The sequence below is a fragment of the Penicillium macrosclerotiorum genome, assembly GCF_028827735.1.
Source record: "Penicillium macrosclerotiorum strain IBT 26536 chromosome Unknown utg000003l_segment0_segment0, whole genome shotgun sequence".
Classification (NCBI taxonomy): domain Eukaryota; kingdom Fungi; phylum Ascomycota; class Eurotiomycetes; order Eurotiales; family Aspergillaceae; genus Penicillium; species Penicillium macrosclerotiorum.
In genome coordinates, this window is record NW_026643083.1 from 569,164 (window position 1) to 584,348 (window position 15,185).

General features: G+C 51.2%; 2 protein-coding genes across 2 annotated transcripts; one reads left to right on the top strand and one right to left on the bottom strand.

Annotated features, from left to right (window-relative positions):
• Window positions 1-32: 32 nt before the first annotated feature.
• On the bottom strand, window positions 33-674 carry N7462_003090 (uncharacterized protein; the record flags this gene model as incomplete). The annotated part of the gene is made up of 1 exon (XM_057074816.1): window positions 33-674. One exon carries the CDS (start codon window positions 672-674, stop codon window positions 33-35), a length of 642 nt encoding a protein of 213 aa, XP_056934321.1.
• Window positions 675-1,467: 793 nt separating this feature from the next.
• N7462_003091 (uncharacterized protein) lies at window positions 1,468-2,653 on the top strand (the record flags this gene model as incomplete). The annotated part of the gene is made up of 4 exons (XM_057074817.1): window positions 1,468-1,566; window positions 1,641-1,932; window positions 2,008-2,095; window positions 2,155-2,653. The coding sequence occupies 4 exons, from the start codon at window positions 1,468-1,470 to the stop codon at window positions 2,651-2,653; spliced, it is 978 nt and encodes a 325-aa protein (XP_056934322.1).
• Window positions 2,654-15,185: the final 12,532 nt, after the last annotated feature.

Below are 15,185 nucleotides of genomic sequence, written 5' to 3' on the forward strand. Positions count from 1 at the left end.
TCGTTAGCCTAGATTATGTTGCTCCGAGGTATCTACGCACCTAGATAGCCTCCCTCAATCTTCTGATCTTCACCGGGTAAGCATAGGAGAACTTCTTTGGCAAAGGCGGCCGCTGTAATGGCGGCATATGGTTGCCATATGCTATTCTTGGAGGAATCTGCAAAATCACTAATACCTCGAATCACTGCCACCGGTAGCCTAGTCATTATCCCCGCGGCTTCCATCTCGACTGCAATCCCTCCGTAAAGTTCCCTCAGCTGGTCCCTTTTCGACTGGGATTTGACCACAGTGTTGCCGGATAGGATAGTCCCATAGTGCACCTTGGGAGATACACGGTCCGCCTCGGAAGTAACATCTGGTCTCCGAAACTCCGGACGCTCGTCCACGACACGAAGATGTCGCCTGAATCGTGAATCCTCTCGAGCCCGAATCACGTTAATCACCGAACGAAGCATTGGATGTGTTGAGTTCTGCCAGTGCTTCAGTTCAAATTGACCATCCTCTCTGGCCTTTCCAAGATCATATCCCACAATGCCCGGGCGATCGCCCTCTGGAACGGCGACGGCCACATCTCCCAATTGCATGTCATTGGTAGCTGAAGGTATTCCGCCAGCGATTCCGACCAAAAGTCCAAATTGAAGACGGGGCAGATCTCTCACGACCTCTGCAGCCATACTACCGGATGCTGCAAGTCCCTGCTCCTGGTAATATCCGACCACGGCGATCTTGTGGGGGCCGATTTCTCCCACTGTATACACGACGTGTTGACCTCGGGCGCGCAGCGGATATCATCGGAGACTCGATCGAGCATGGCAATGGCCGCTCGAAGCTCAACCTCAAGTGGACATAGCCACACGATGGTGCATTCTTGCAGCTGTATGGCTTGTTCCATTTCGACTCGTCAACTGAATGATAACACTCTCAGCCGCGGCTCGGTTGCCACACGGCTCAGTACATATGTTGTTGGCTCTGTTGTATTGCGTCCCACACACAAGTCACTCGAAGTGCATCCGCGGGCGATATCCAATCCCCGCGATCCGTTGCGTTCAAACCACATTGAAAATGATTGGACAAGCGGCGTATCATATTACCGTAGTGCCCCGCCACCGAGAGGCGTATGCAATTGAAACTTGATAACCAGATATCCTTACCTTGCGTTGTTTTGAAGGACCTTTTTAAATATAGACGAAATCGCCTTGTTGGGCCGGGTATCATTTCTTCGTTTTTCGTCCAGATCTTGACTGAAAAAACGTGTAGTTTTGAGGGTACATTGCTTATTCTTCCTGCTAGTCGATGTCGGGGGTGGCTGGAGAGAGCCAAGCTGGCCAAGTCGGCTGATAGCACAACTCGGGTGATCTCACGATCAATATTGTCTCGGCCTTCATGCTCAGACTCCTCCCTTGGGATTTGTCGCATTGTCTTGCAATCTTTGGGTCTCTTGGCTGTGGATCGTCTCGGTACTTCCAAATGCTCAGTCAACCGTCCAGGTCCAACTCCCTCCCCCTCTTTTCTGCGACCTCCCCGTCTTCCTCTCGCCCATTCACCCCCCTCTCTTTCTCCAGTAAAGTGAGCACCTTCTGCAGAATCATGCTGCTTCTGAACCTCACCCTTCATTGCTTAAATCTCACATTGTTGTCCAGCGCCCTTCTGAACGTGCAGTTTCTCCAGCCTCCTCGGCCGGTAGCCATGTGTCTGGAGTCTCTCACCCGCCTGGATCGCGCAAGCGACGACGGTCGACCATCGTAACGGACGTCTCGAGTGGCGACCTTTTGAGTTCTATCGACAAATGGGATGACGGTCATAGTCACTTCGATTTCTTCTCTTCGGATCCCTCGTGGCTTTCACCCTTGCCGTCCAATTCGGATCGCAGGACAAGTCACCATGCGCGAGGCCGCTCCCCAGGTGACGTCCCGAGCGAGCTGTCAATACCCAGTATCTGAAACTCCCCGAGCCCCCATCGCATGCCGCGGGCAAGATATCCACGCTAACTGTCCTGACCGTGCCTAGCTCCTTCCGTATCAAAGGTGGGTCGACTGTATATCTGTGATTGTTGTCCAAAGAAACCGAAGAAGTTCGACAATCCAGACGATCTCCGGTGGGTTTCATGCCGAATTTGCTCTTATTTGATAATTTCTAACTCTAACTCGGATACAGCTCTCACGAAATGGAAAAGCAATACTCCTGTCGATACTGCAAAAATCGCTTCAAAAACAAAAACGAAGCAGAGCGACACGAAAACTCCATGCACCTCCGCCACTATTCCTGGTCATGCGCAGCTCTCCCAAGCTTCCAAGCCGCTTTCCATAGCTCCGCCTCACTATGCTGCCAAACAAAAGCTGGCCCCTCGCACGACTCATGCGGATATTGCGGTGAAAAATTCCCGAATTTCCCGCACCCCGACTGGGACCGCCGGTTCGAGCATCTGACCACCGTGCACAGGTTTGGCGAGTGCAGCAACGCGAAGAAGTTCTTCCGCGCGGACCATTTCCGCCAGCACCTGAAGCATAGCCATGCCGGGAGTAGCGGAAAATGGACTAACAGTATGGAGAATGCGTGTATGAAGGACGAGGAGCCATCTAAGCCTAGAAATGTTTCTAGGAGCGTGCCCGGGCTGCAGGGCCAGGGATCGCTTGATCGAAACCAAGTCGCATAATATAGGCGATTGTTGTCTCCATGAACCCAAGAAGTTCGACAACGAGAAACAGTGGTGTACTCACATGAAGAGCACACAATACTCGTGTCAATACCGCGATCGCCGCTTCAGAGACAGAATCAAGGTGCGCGCTATACGAGCAATGCTCACCTTCGGTCTTATGCCTGGTCATGTGGTGTCATCCCCGGCTTCCAGGCCGCATTTCATGCTTCGCGATCCTCGCTCGTCCAGAGCAACACCAAACCCCGAATACGATCGGTGTGCATATTGCGGCGAAGAGTCTCTAGGTCTCCCCCAGCTGCGCTGCTGGTTCGCGTTTTGAACACCTCACAAAGTTGCACAAGTTCGGCGAGTGTATGTGGATGAAGTTCTTCCGTGAGGATCACGCGGAATGTGGTCGGTAGGGCTCCAAATTGACCAAGGAGCCGGCTTCTGAGCACCAGGTGTTACTGACTCAGGTTGCATAGGTGACCTGGTGAGCGAGAGGGATGGAAATGGGCCGAAGGCTTGTTGCAGAAGGTCAGCGAGAGACGGGCAGTGGTTGAGGTCCTGCTTGACGTTCTGCTTGCCGAGGTCTAAGTGAGTACATGTCTGTGGTGAGTGCAAGGAGTTTCAGTCTATCTGATCGTCCCGCCACGATTGGATTGCAGAGAGATTGGGCTCGTAGAGCAATTTGTCCCGGCTATAATTGAATCAATACCGACCTCGCCGGTCAGTGAAGCCGATTGTGAATCGCGAAGACTTCCTTGGTCGGCTTGGGTATGACCTCTGAAGAAAAAGAACGAGATATTCGCATTGCCCCCGATCAATTAGGTCAATTCCTCGATGGTACTGCGCAGAAGTATTGTCTTGCCCTTGCAGATCGATATCAATTTTAGAGACTGTGTAGGGTCGTTGCCATTGATGAACCCTACTTGTAATTCAGAGTTTGACTCGCCAAAAGATATCACAGATGTCATGATATGGATTAAATATCGCGGATGGTTGTTGCAGCGATAGTCAGTATGTCCCACAACCAGGAGACCGATCGAGCTGAGCCAGTCTTCTCGATCTCGTACTCTTGATATATTTACAAAGGAGTAGATATTACGCTACACCTGGGTTTGTTCTCATGAGCAGTGGCCACACAACTTCAGGATATTTTGCCTTCTCCGGTTTATTGTGGAAAGAATGTCTCTTATTATCAACGATCAAAGACCTCAAAGCATTAACGAAGTGTATTTTATTTCAGATACATGACAAGGATATCAATGTAGACTTTGGGAAAGGATTGAAGGAGTAAAAGGTGAAGCTGATTTTGAGCGGCCCTGTAACCCCATAAGCAAGAAGCTCTTCATTCCTGATTTTTTTTTAAGAAGAACGAAGGCATTGCCTGGCGTTGATTTTCGGAACTAGCTTCATGCCATACCCTGCCAACCGTCTTCACTCCTTTTTTTTTTTTTTCTCATCCACACTCACCCCAGTCCAAATGGTCCCTGACTGGGGAGTCCCACGTCTCCGCCCGCTCAAAATAGCATTGATCTGAGCGGTCCTCGAGTCGAGCACCTGAAGTGAGACAGACGGCCTGTCTCACGACCAGGAGCACGGGAGGGAGTGCCCTGCAGCTATCTGACGAACCCGTCCAGCATCGAATGATGAGATCAAGCCCCCGACCAATAACAGAGCTCTTTCACGCGTGGGTCCGATTCAGGGTCCCCCCGATTCGACCCGGCTCGGGTAGATTCCGAAGCCGACGATTGAGTGTAGGACCACGATGATGTCGGGAGTGAAGTTCTCACTATCGAGGGAGGATGGTTCGTCCACAACCTGGCGGTGATGCAGCGCACACTATAATTGACCTCTAACCACCGGGCCGGGTGCTGAACAGAGCGTTTAGACGAAATCCAACCGCACGAACTAGAACCCAAAAAAATTAAAATCAAACCCTAAAAAAAATGGGCAAGCTACTGAAACCCGGCGTGATCCTGGTCCTTTTTGTTTTGATTTTGATTTTGATTTTTTTTTTGCCTTGCGCGATGTTCTGCTCTTTCTGTTTTGGGGGAATCGCTTGTGCGCGCGGGGCGGCGCCTTTGGGGCTCGGATGAGAGCGATGCCAGCTGGCCTATGAGGAGGCCCGATTAACGAGGCCCAGTGCGGACTACATTCTTGGATGGAGACCCCTGCCCACTGATTTGAGAGTCATTGCGCTCTGCCATGACAATTGGCAAAGCTGTCAAAAGGAAAGAACCGAGGTCCCGGCGCTGTAGCGGGAATTAGGGTAAAACTGCTGCCTACCTTGGCGGCGGAGGCCGTTAAAACCTGGCAGCAACAGTAAATACCTGCAACCAACGGGAGCGGAAAAGAGGGTCAATGGGTCCCTGTTCCACTATCGACGGGTTTGAGAGGCAGAGAGATAGGGAGGGGGTTTGGGTTCCGTAGATACGGAGTACTCAGGACTCCGGACGGAAGATAGAGACACAGGAAGAGAAAGAAGAGAGAGGAAGGGGAAAAGTGGAGCATTTGATGTCGGGTCCGAGCAGGATGCAAGAACGAGCCAACTGCAAACTGTTGCCAGAATAAACCGGAAAAGAACCCAAGACGTGGGGGGACCCGGAGAATTGACCAGCTGGCGCATTAATTGGAGCACTCGGAATAGCGCGTAGCTAAGAATGCCAGCGCGCTCGATGCGGTATCGAGCAGGATTTCCGTGCAGAGATGTCGGAGTCGAATGGATCCCCGAAGTCCGTAGCGGAGGAACCCAAATGTCAACGAGCGGGCGTTGCGATTTGCGATTTGCTGCTAGATGGACCTTACAGCTCCACTGCGCGATTCGGTTAGTGTAGGAGGAGGCTCCACCACGTCCCACGTTGGTGCGGGACAATCACCGTCTCTTGCCTGGCGGGTCCCTTTCCCCCTTTATCGATCTTGGGGCCGAAAGATTGTATGAAATCCCGCCAAGAGGAGATGCCGTCTTGGGATCGAACGCAAAACAGTAGATCGCTTCAGATACGTTTCGGTGGGAGAGGGGCAGAAGCACAGAGCTGGGGAGTTTGGGGAGCATGCCTTACGATTACGGTTTAGGGTTTGCAAGATAGTTCGGGGAAAGGCATCAAAAAACCGGGCATGGGATTAATTTGAAACGGTCGTACTTCGGCGGCGGTTTCAAGCGTGGACGATCAGAGCCGATCGCTGCGAACTGATTCATGTAGTTTTCTTTCCCTCTATCAACTTAGGACAAGGACTAGCACTAGCACTAGGTGGGTTTTCTAGAAGTCGGTAAAATCATGGCTTTCGGATAATATTTTTTGGCTTTAGACTAAAGGCATTTCAACTAGTTCTTGGGGATGTAGGAAAGAGAGAAAAAACTAGTGTCTAGTCTCTCCACATTGAACGTGCATATATATATATCGTGCGTCATTCGTGGGCAACCCTTGTGCACTAGATACCACACTAGCTCAATCTCAACATCAATTACTGATCAACTTGGATTGGCATTGAACATTCTTCAATTCAATTTTTTTTTTTTTTTTAAAAAAAACGATAGACTATCTGTTCTCAATTCATGTAGTGTAAAATCAAAGTAGATAAATTTGTCATCGGAAGGAGACATGCAGTCGAAAATTCCGCTTCCGAATCAGATCGACAACCCTAACGTGGCCGGTCGCTGGAGAAGATGCAGAAAACACAAAAACTCACATGGATGATCTGTCTCAGTGCCCCTGATTCCATGCGATACGTCAACAGATAACGGGACATGCACGCCCTAGAAGGAAGGTCGATATGTACAGACTACTATAATCGTTTGAGCATCTCGGGAACGTGTCCTAGAGATCTGAACCGTGACTGGGACTAAGCTAAAAAACCAATGACAGAGACTAAGATCTACACGACGAGCAGAAAAGAGCATACTGGCCCCCCATCCTTCCCTTATGTGGTATGATAGTGGAATGGTGTGCTAGCCAGGCACTACGGTTCCCACTAGCTAGTCCTCCCGCGAAAGCATGATTCGCCCGACCAACTCCTAAATTCGCATCTCACCAACTTTCTGTCTTGTGTGGATGTGATCACCGTGCGGATGGAGGGGGGCGTCCTGCTTCATGCTTGAAAAATCCTTTTAACGTTCTATGTATTCTATATCTGGAGATCTAGAGAGCCGTGATGGTGAAACCTTTCCTATGAGATTTTCGGCTTAGTGAGACCACCCAAACACCGACGAGCAGGACGGGAAGGCGTGGAAGTTTCATAGTATGGAAAAGGATAGATAGACGATACTGGGCACACGGTAAATGGCGGTGCTGTGGATTGGGGGCTCACTTGGAGGAAGTCTAAACCAAGGAGAGTCTTCGCAGTGATGTCTCCTTCCCCAATGGTGCGATGTTGGTTCGGCAGATTGGCAGTCTATCGACCTGTTGGGATTAGGCTGAGGCCACAAGCTCTTACCAAAAAACCTTGATATTGTTGTTCCCCTGAATCCAGCGTGGATAGAGCCAGGGGACTATTGCGCCACGCGAGTTCTCCCAAGTGCTAATTTAAGGATTGTAAACAACATCAATAGACCTACAAAAGGGAAAAGCGAGTTCCAAGAACCATCAGTGGCGCACCCAGGACTGCACGGAATTCGTCCGGTAGATGAAACTATCATCCGTGGCTTGACGCCATTGCACTTTCTTCTCAGGAGAGTGGCTCGAGAGAGACGGGCACTAAGCAGGGCAGGGAGCTTGGCCCGGGGGAGGCCCATCAGCTTAAACGGCACCAGTGTGAGTGTCCCTGGAACGAAGGACAAGAATAGAATCAATAATCAAGACTGGCAGCATTGAGGGCCGCTCGAAAACCAGACGGCAAATCTCAACGTGTGGGTGGTCAGATGGTGGTCCCCAACAACGTAGCATCCGAGACATATGAGGTCTTCGAAGGATTTTTCTATGATCGTTGCCCATTCAAAGGCACGCCTAGCACACCGCAACGACCTACCTCACTGCAACGGCAGATAACAAGATCCGGCGTTCACTCACAGACCAGGCCACCCATAGGGCTCAGCTGGGTATACCAATACCACCCTTCGATCTGGCACAGCGGAAAGGATGCCTGGTTGAGGGCCACAGGGTGTGGCTGAGCAGAAGAGGACGACTAGCCCCAAAGAGGAAGCACCGGGGGATCCACCGTCCACCGCGCAGCGGACCTTGGGTGCATTTGGAGACGGCCATGTGGGTGGGCGTGAAGTTGCTGGAGATAGTGTACCCCCTCCGACCAAAGGACACAAAATACCGAGAGGGATGCAGGGAGCCACAAAAATGAATCCTGATGTTTGATTCGGGTATACTTCGCATCCCTGTAAGGGTTCTTGACCCAAGGGTGATCACGGTTTCACTTTGATCACAACACGGCAGGCACCGCCCATGCGATATACCAATTGGAATTCCATGTAAGGCTTTCCGAGGGGAAGGATATCTCTGTATTGAGATCGATCGCCGTCCCTTTGAACTTTGAGGTAAGAACCTTGAATGTCTAAGTGCTGTCCATCACCCAGCCATTCTAAATCCCCTTCCACTTTCGGTAGCAATTTTATTCGGGGGGGGGGGGGTTTTTTATTTAGCTTTTAGTTTCAATAAAAGGCAGGGAGCCCTGGTTGTCGAAAAAAACTTTGTTCCCCGTGCCCTAGCTTTCAACTGCATATCCAACAATTTGCCGTTCAAGAGGCTCGATGGTGCAACTTGGTTAAAGGACTTGAGCAAATAGTGCCCATGGTTAACACGCATAGTGGAGAATCCGTTTGCCACAAATGCAAATCAATGATGTCAAATAAGCAAGTCCCGATAATAAACGGAGCAGTACAGAAATGTTCCAATTCCAGGAACAGCCTGTGCTACGGACTATTAGCCCGGAGAAACCTCCAAGAAGGTTGGTGCTCCGAAACCCTGAGAACAATGCATAGCGGGTCCGGGCTTTTCTTCCTCCTAGCTGAACTTTTTTTCTCCTTTGGATTCTTCAATTCGGGGTAAGAGACCGGTGGATTCTAAATTTTGGGCGAATCGGGATATTTCTAGCCACGGGTAGTTCGAACCGATCTCGACAATAGCATAGAGAATCAAGTCGGTGGTTAAGGATTTTTTGGGTAGTTCGGGAGTGGCTGTGAGTGAGGAGCCCCCGAGAATTGACCGATTCGAGGATAGTCGATGACAAACGCGGGTGGTTTGGGTGTGTACCGGCGGGATGCAAACCAGAACCAGCCCCAAGGGATAATTGAGATCTGATCGGGATGGCCGCCATCTCATTTCCTCCTTGCCGGGTGGAGGATGAATATGGCGAGTCAATGATTTTTCTTTGATTGCAGGGGACTACTCTGTGTTTGATAGTAAGATTGTTGTGGGCTAATGCTAAGGGGATCCAATATTGGTTACCAGCGCCTAGACGTGACCGTTGTGAGAGAAGCAGGGAGGAAAGTGGGAAAAAGCTGGAGACTATCCGTGTGGACAGTGATTCGGCGATCAGAATGAATTTCGAAGCTTCGTAGGCCAGATCGTGCTGATCATTGACCTCTCTATGGATCATCGTTGTTCATCGTCCCCATCCACTGGCGCTTTAACCCGACCCCCGACCCCCGACCCCGACGCCTTTAACGAGACCGTCCCGGAGCGCGGTTCAGCGAACCTTCAGCGTCCCGAAAAAAAATCATTCCGACCCAAATCTACATTTTCTTCTTTGAGTATAGTACGGTGTCCACAACGGATGTCTTTAACGTGGCAAAATCGCGGAGTTTAGTGCCATGGACGCGATGGGTGAGAGGGTCAAGTTTTGGGGTTTCCTCAAGTGAGGTCATCTAAGTTGATAGTAAAGTTCTGTTCACTCTAGTTAGTCAGTAGTTAGTTAACTATAATTACCCTTTTAAGCACTATAGAAACCTTTCGTACAGTTGGACATCGTGGTGGCTGGAGATAGAGATGCAGGCTAGGTCATAGTTTGAATCGATTATGCACCCAAACCGTTAGACCTGGTTCGTGAATTTAGTTTCTACGGCGCGAGGGAAGCAAAGCAGAATCTCAGCCCGCCACTTCAGGAAGAGATCCGCGATCCTTACGCGCAGGAACTCAATTTCGGGGAGATTTTATGCTCGAGAGCCCTTGCACGTACCCGATCTCCTTCCCCCGCCACACGGTCGCGACGAACACAGCTTAGACTTTTTTTTGCCTCACATCATGAAATGAGATATTAACACCAGCCACAACCCCTGCGAGATGCAATTGGTCAGCAAGCTTCCTTCATCGGTCGCACTGAGTGTTCCTGCTGTCGATCCTGCAGGGCTCATTTCATTCGACCGCCGAGGGATCGCCCTCAAGCGTGCATCTACAGTCTGGGGGAGGAGGGACCGCCACGATGGACCGGACCAGGGTTATGTGGGCAACTTGAGGATGCCAATCTGTTTTCTTTCTGATTTGTCCATGCGGAGTGTTTGTTTTGTTTTCCCCCGGGGACACGAGAGTACGAAGCTAGTATGGGACCACGACATCAGGCTCCATCGGCGGCAACGAGTGAGCTGGAAATAGCATCCGCAACAAGAGGGTTGTAACAACAGAGCAAGGTCACAGTGCAGAGTGTGAATGATACCGTCTCGTTGCAGGGCAGGGATCGCAGGGTGCACGGAGAGAGTTTGAAGAGTTTGAGAGGGCGTGAGTTCATTCGTTGTTTAGGAGTTGGTGGGGCGCAAGTGACTTAGTGCACCCCAGCCTTCCAATGAGCATCGTGGTACCCTTGCATTGTCAGGCCGCCAAGTCAGGTGAGATGCAAGGTGAGCTATCTTTAGCTTCAGGTGGTCTGTCAGGGCCAGGAAGTTGGCGTACAAATGAGCGTATCCAGGGTATTGATGGTATCGAGTGTATTGAAGGTAGGGTGCTCCGTATTTGAACGCACATCACTGTGACCCTGTTCTAGGGCGGAAAGGTACTCCATATGGATCCAGGGTACCATCCAAGGGCATTGTGCATGGGATGCCCTAATTGCTGTTCAGGACCTTGGCAAAGTGACAGTGATTCAGGCTGGCTCGGTGCTGTCCTGCTGGTGCTGGAGTCAGCTGAACCGGGCCTGACTTGGTCTGTTCAACGGTAAGGTTTTTCTTTTTTGCCTCAAACGGGCCTCGGGATTTGCCTAGGGGAACAAGGTGAACAATAGGGGCGATGTGTAGCGAGAGGGGTCTGTTGCCGCCTCTGTGGAAGCTTGATCACCAGGACGTGACTCCGCAGCTCGTGTGCATCGTATGTCAGTACTTCGTACATTGTAATCTAATCGGTGATTTAGAGCGAGTGGCCTCGAGGGCGATTATGCGCGTGAGGTATCAACTTGATGGGATGACCCGCATGATGCCATGATGACACACGAGGGGGGGAAGGGAAGAAACGGGGAGCGCAGAACTATAGAGTTCGGTCGGCCGAGCCGGCGATTGTAGGAAAGGGGAGGGGGGAAAGCTAGGAGCGCATGAAAGCCAATTACTGGGCCCAAGACGGTTCACGGGTGGGGTCTACGAGTATCTGGAGAAAAGGAAGGGAGAACGATGGGAGGAGTCGATGCAAACCAGAGCAAGAGCAGGGTCTCTCTGGCCCCGTTAGGGTTTTGGAGAACCAGAGAGGGGCGCCAGTTTGGCGGATCCCTTGGGTCGGGTTGGTTAAAGGACCGCAGGGGCAAGGGGAGGTGGTTAAGCCCTGGTCTACAACCCCATACATGATAATTCTGCTACCCGCTTCTATCCGTTGTCCGCTCGATTGCTAGAGGCGTAGGCTAAACCGGCATACGGTATCCGAACTATAGAGCGTAACGACAGAGAAGACGGAGACTAGATCGGTCTGAGGTTAGGGCCAACGCTAGTCCTGAGATACTCAAAATATGATACGCCTGGACGATACTCCCACTGAAGCTAAGGTGCTAAATATACCAGCATCCGACAACGCTGATTGGAGGCATCACCGCACTGGGGAAGGCCTCGGAAGTCTATCCAGATCAGTGATTGGGCTTGTTGACATGGATAGCGTTGACCTCCCCCCCCTAGCCTTCCGTTGCTTTCCTTACTGTTCCCTGCTCGGGAGAATAATAATGAATAATAATGGTAGGAGGAACAGGAGGAGGTTGGGGCCATGAGCAACTCCTAGCCGCTGTGCCGTCTAGTAGTCCTGTCGTCCTGTCCTGGACGGCCTGAGAAGAGGCTGTGCAGCCGTCAGTCACGGAGGCCGGGAGAGGGAGATTAACGGGTTCAATTGGATACCCTCACGTAAAGATAGAATTGGCATGAAGTCACGACACGATTGAAGGGTCCTCTCATGACTCCCGATACTGTCTCTTTTTGGATAATGGGATAGGGGGATAGTGGGATAGGGATTCCTGCTGGTTGGGCTGAATCTGCCGTGTCCGTGGTTCTTCTGCAAGCTCTGCCCTTTTTTTTTGGCTGCTCGACCCGCTCCACTTTTCCTTGCGGCGCAGGCCGCCGGATTGGTGTTTATTCCGAGGCGCTTTCCCTGTTGCTCCCTTTCTATTTTGGAACTTTTTTTTGATACCTTTTTGGTTCTTGCGAGCTTCCCTCGTGTCCTGTTCGTATTACCTACATTGTACCTACGGTCGCCCACGTTCCCCCCCCTCCTGCCTAGCATCTTCACCGGCAGACGCAAAATTCGATCGATGTATCCAGGGTTGACAAGTCTTGGTGAAGAAGATGGAACCCATAGCCCATCAGTCGTAGTGAATTAGCATATGAGGATATTATGCAATGAGAGAAAAGACGGGAAAAACTGACATTCCGATCGAGTATCACGTCCGACCAGGAGATCCAGAGGATCTCCTGGTCGGACGCCTCGGAAGTGCAAGTCGAGCGGCTTCCGGCACGCTGGGCCCCCGAAGTACCAGCCCCAAGCCCTCCCCCCAATTGGTTGGTGTCGGCCTGTGTGGTCCTCGAGGGCCGTTAAGGGACAAGGGTCGATATCCAGAACCTCTCGCGAGGCTCTCGTGAGGGCTGATTGGAAGAACGGTTGGGTTCCCGGGCTGGACTGTGTTACTCGATAATAATAGCCCTTCGGCTGCTCGGTCATCATGATCGTGGGATGTGATGGCCCATGAGTTGAGAGGTGATGATTTCATAATACCGCCCGTACCAAACCTAGAGGTTGGGCGTACCCCCAGTTCGACGTCGGTTGCTCTGTGCATCCCCCGCCACGATTTCCCACTAGTCCCCTAGTCTGTCTCGCTGGGGGCGAAAGGTGGACCAACCCCCCAAAATATTGTGAGAAAAATCGAAATCCGACTTTCCTGATGTAATAATCCTGATTTTTTTTGGCAGACTTTTTTTTTGGAACCCAAAAATCTATTTTCCCGAATCGGTGCAAGCGTAAGACTGTTTACTCCACAGGTCGCCGGGCCCTATACAGTTTAGCCCGGAGGGATTGCACTCTGACCTGCTCGGGCTGCTAATAATAATCATCGCTCGTATATGGCCCTCGTTGCTTTTAACCCTTCGCCATCCTTGCTTCTCTTTTCCCCTCCTCCCCCCCTTCCTCTTTGATCCTGTTTCCAAGGCTCGATACTATTATGACACCTTGAAGGTCCACACATTCGCTCACCACGTTCGCTCTTACGCTCGCTTTTTGCTGCTACGAGAACCACGTTCGCTACGTTAAAATCGATTTTAATCCATTAGTTTGGACTGAACGAAATCAACTATCAAAAACCAACAACCGCCCCCCTCCCCCCATCCCCCAAAAACCAAAAAGAAGTCCGGCAAGGACTTTTTTTTCTTTTAAAAAACATCCCTTCACCAAATAGGACCCGGTTATACTCCGAATATTCTTTAATATTTAATTATTTCGCATCCTTGCGCCCCCAGTGATTTGCAGCTGGACACCCTTGATTCTCGATCGTGCTCGATATTCGCCCGGAGGAAAGTCAAGTGGGGACTTTGATTCAGTGCTCGAGCTGGTCGGCTTCGGAAATTGTGCCCTCCATCGCCGGGCTCGTTTGCGTTCGCTTTATCAACTTCAGTAGAGTGCGCCGTTTGCCTGGGCTTGCCGACGAACCCTCCGTTTCAAACCCGATCTACGCTCCGGGCCCGCGAACAGATCTATCATCTAGTATCGGGAGCATTTAGGTCGTGATTCTGCGTGATCGCGCTCCAATTCAACGTTCACCTCATCCCGCCGATCTAGATTCTAGAGCGTCGATTCTCTGGATTTGAGATTGGCTATTGTCTCGGCTGAGAGCACATCAGATCAACCAATCTATTGGAAAGGTCTCAGAGACGAAAGCTTCCCCTCGCTCAAACCCGACTATCAGAGGAAAATAGGTGAGCAGCCAATTCGCCCCAACTGCATTTGTTCATTTGCGGCCCTCTCCACCTCCCCCCTCCCTTCGCCCACGGTCTCACTTCTCCCCTCGTGCCTTGCATTATTTCCTCTTTGAGGGCCCGACTGGATCTCCTTGCAGCCGGAAATCGTGCCTCTCGGATCTACGAACGGGTCGGGAGATGACGAGCGTCAGGGCATCACTGCCGGACCAGCTTCCCCGTTTCCATAGTTCCTATAGTTCATTTCTGGCCATCACCACCTTCCTTCGTCCTGTGTTTGTTGTTGACATCAATCCCGGTTTAGGAGTCGTCTCACGCGCCACGGATCTGGCATATTAGACCACTATTCGACGACACTTCGAAGGGGTTTTATTTTGTCTTTCGTTGTGATTCACCTGGTGAGTGTTTTCCTCTCTTACTGGTTATCCGGGCTTCGTGTCTATCTCCCACCCCACCCTTCTTCCGCCTTCTGAAGTGTCTGGCTGGCGAGCTTCTCTGGTCCCGCGAGCTGTCTGGGGTTGCTTGGTCTCTTGTCTCAGCAGTCTATGCATCGATCCGGGCTTCTCCCTCGCCCTCTTGTCGGTGCCATCCACAAAGTTCCAGGGGGTCAAAGCAAGCCAAACCCATCACCGAAAAAGAAGGAAGAAAAAGAAAAGAATTAAAAAATCAAACTCCCGAGGAAAAGAATTGTCAGGCTCATTGCCGTGAATTAGGTTCCGCATCGTGTCTCTGCTGTCATCTCGTCGACCTATCCACTTAAAGCATTCCCGAAACCTCATCCGGGAATAGGAAACGAAAAGGAAGCAAGTCAAACCTCACCAGTCCAAGCAGGATATCCCCAACAAAAGCGCGGTGAAGGTCCGATCCTTACGCCCAACACCTCGTGCCCGTCCCAACTCTCGGTGGCGGTTCTGTTGTTTCGGCCCTCGTTGGATGCGATAGGTCCTTCTCACGTCTCTCTCCGACTTTATGAACCTTTGGGCACTACGTGATTTGAATTATCTGCTGCAGCTATCCTTGTCCTAAGCTCCGTCTAAGTGGTTCATCGCGCCGCTGGATGGTCATTCGAGGCCTTTGCTTACCGACCTTACCGTGAGACTAACTTGACCGCAAAGCTTCACGTCGCTCGTTCTGTCTTGGAGAGCCCCTTTTCGTGCTCGACCTTTTTTTTGGAATAAATTCCCAGTCATTCGCTTTCCCAGAGTATTCGGTCTTGTTGCAGTTGCTGCAACACCTTCAAGC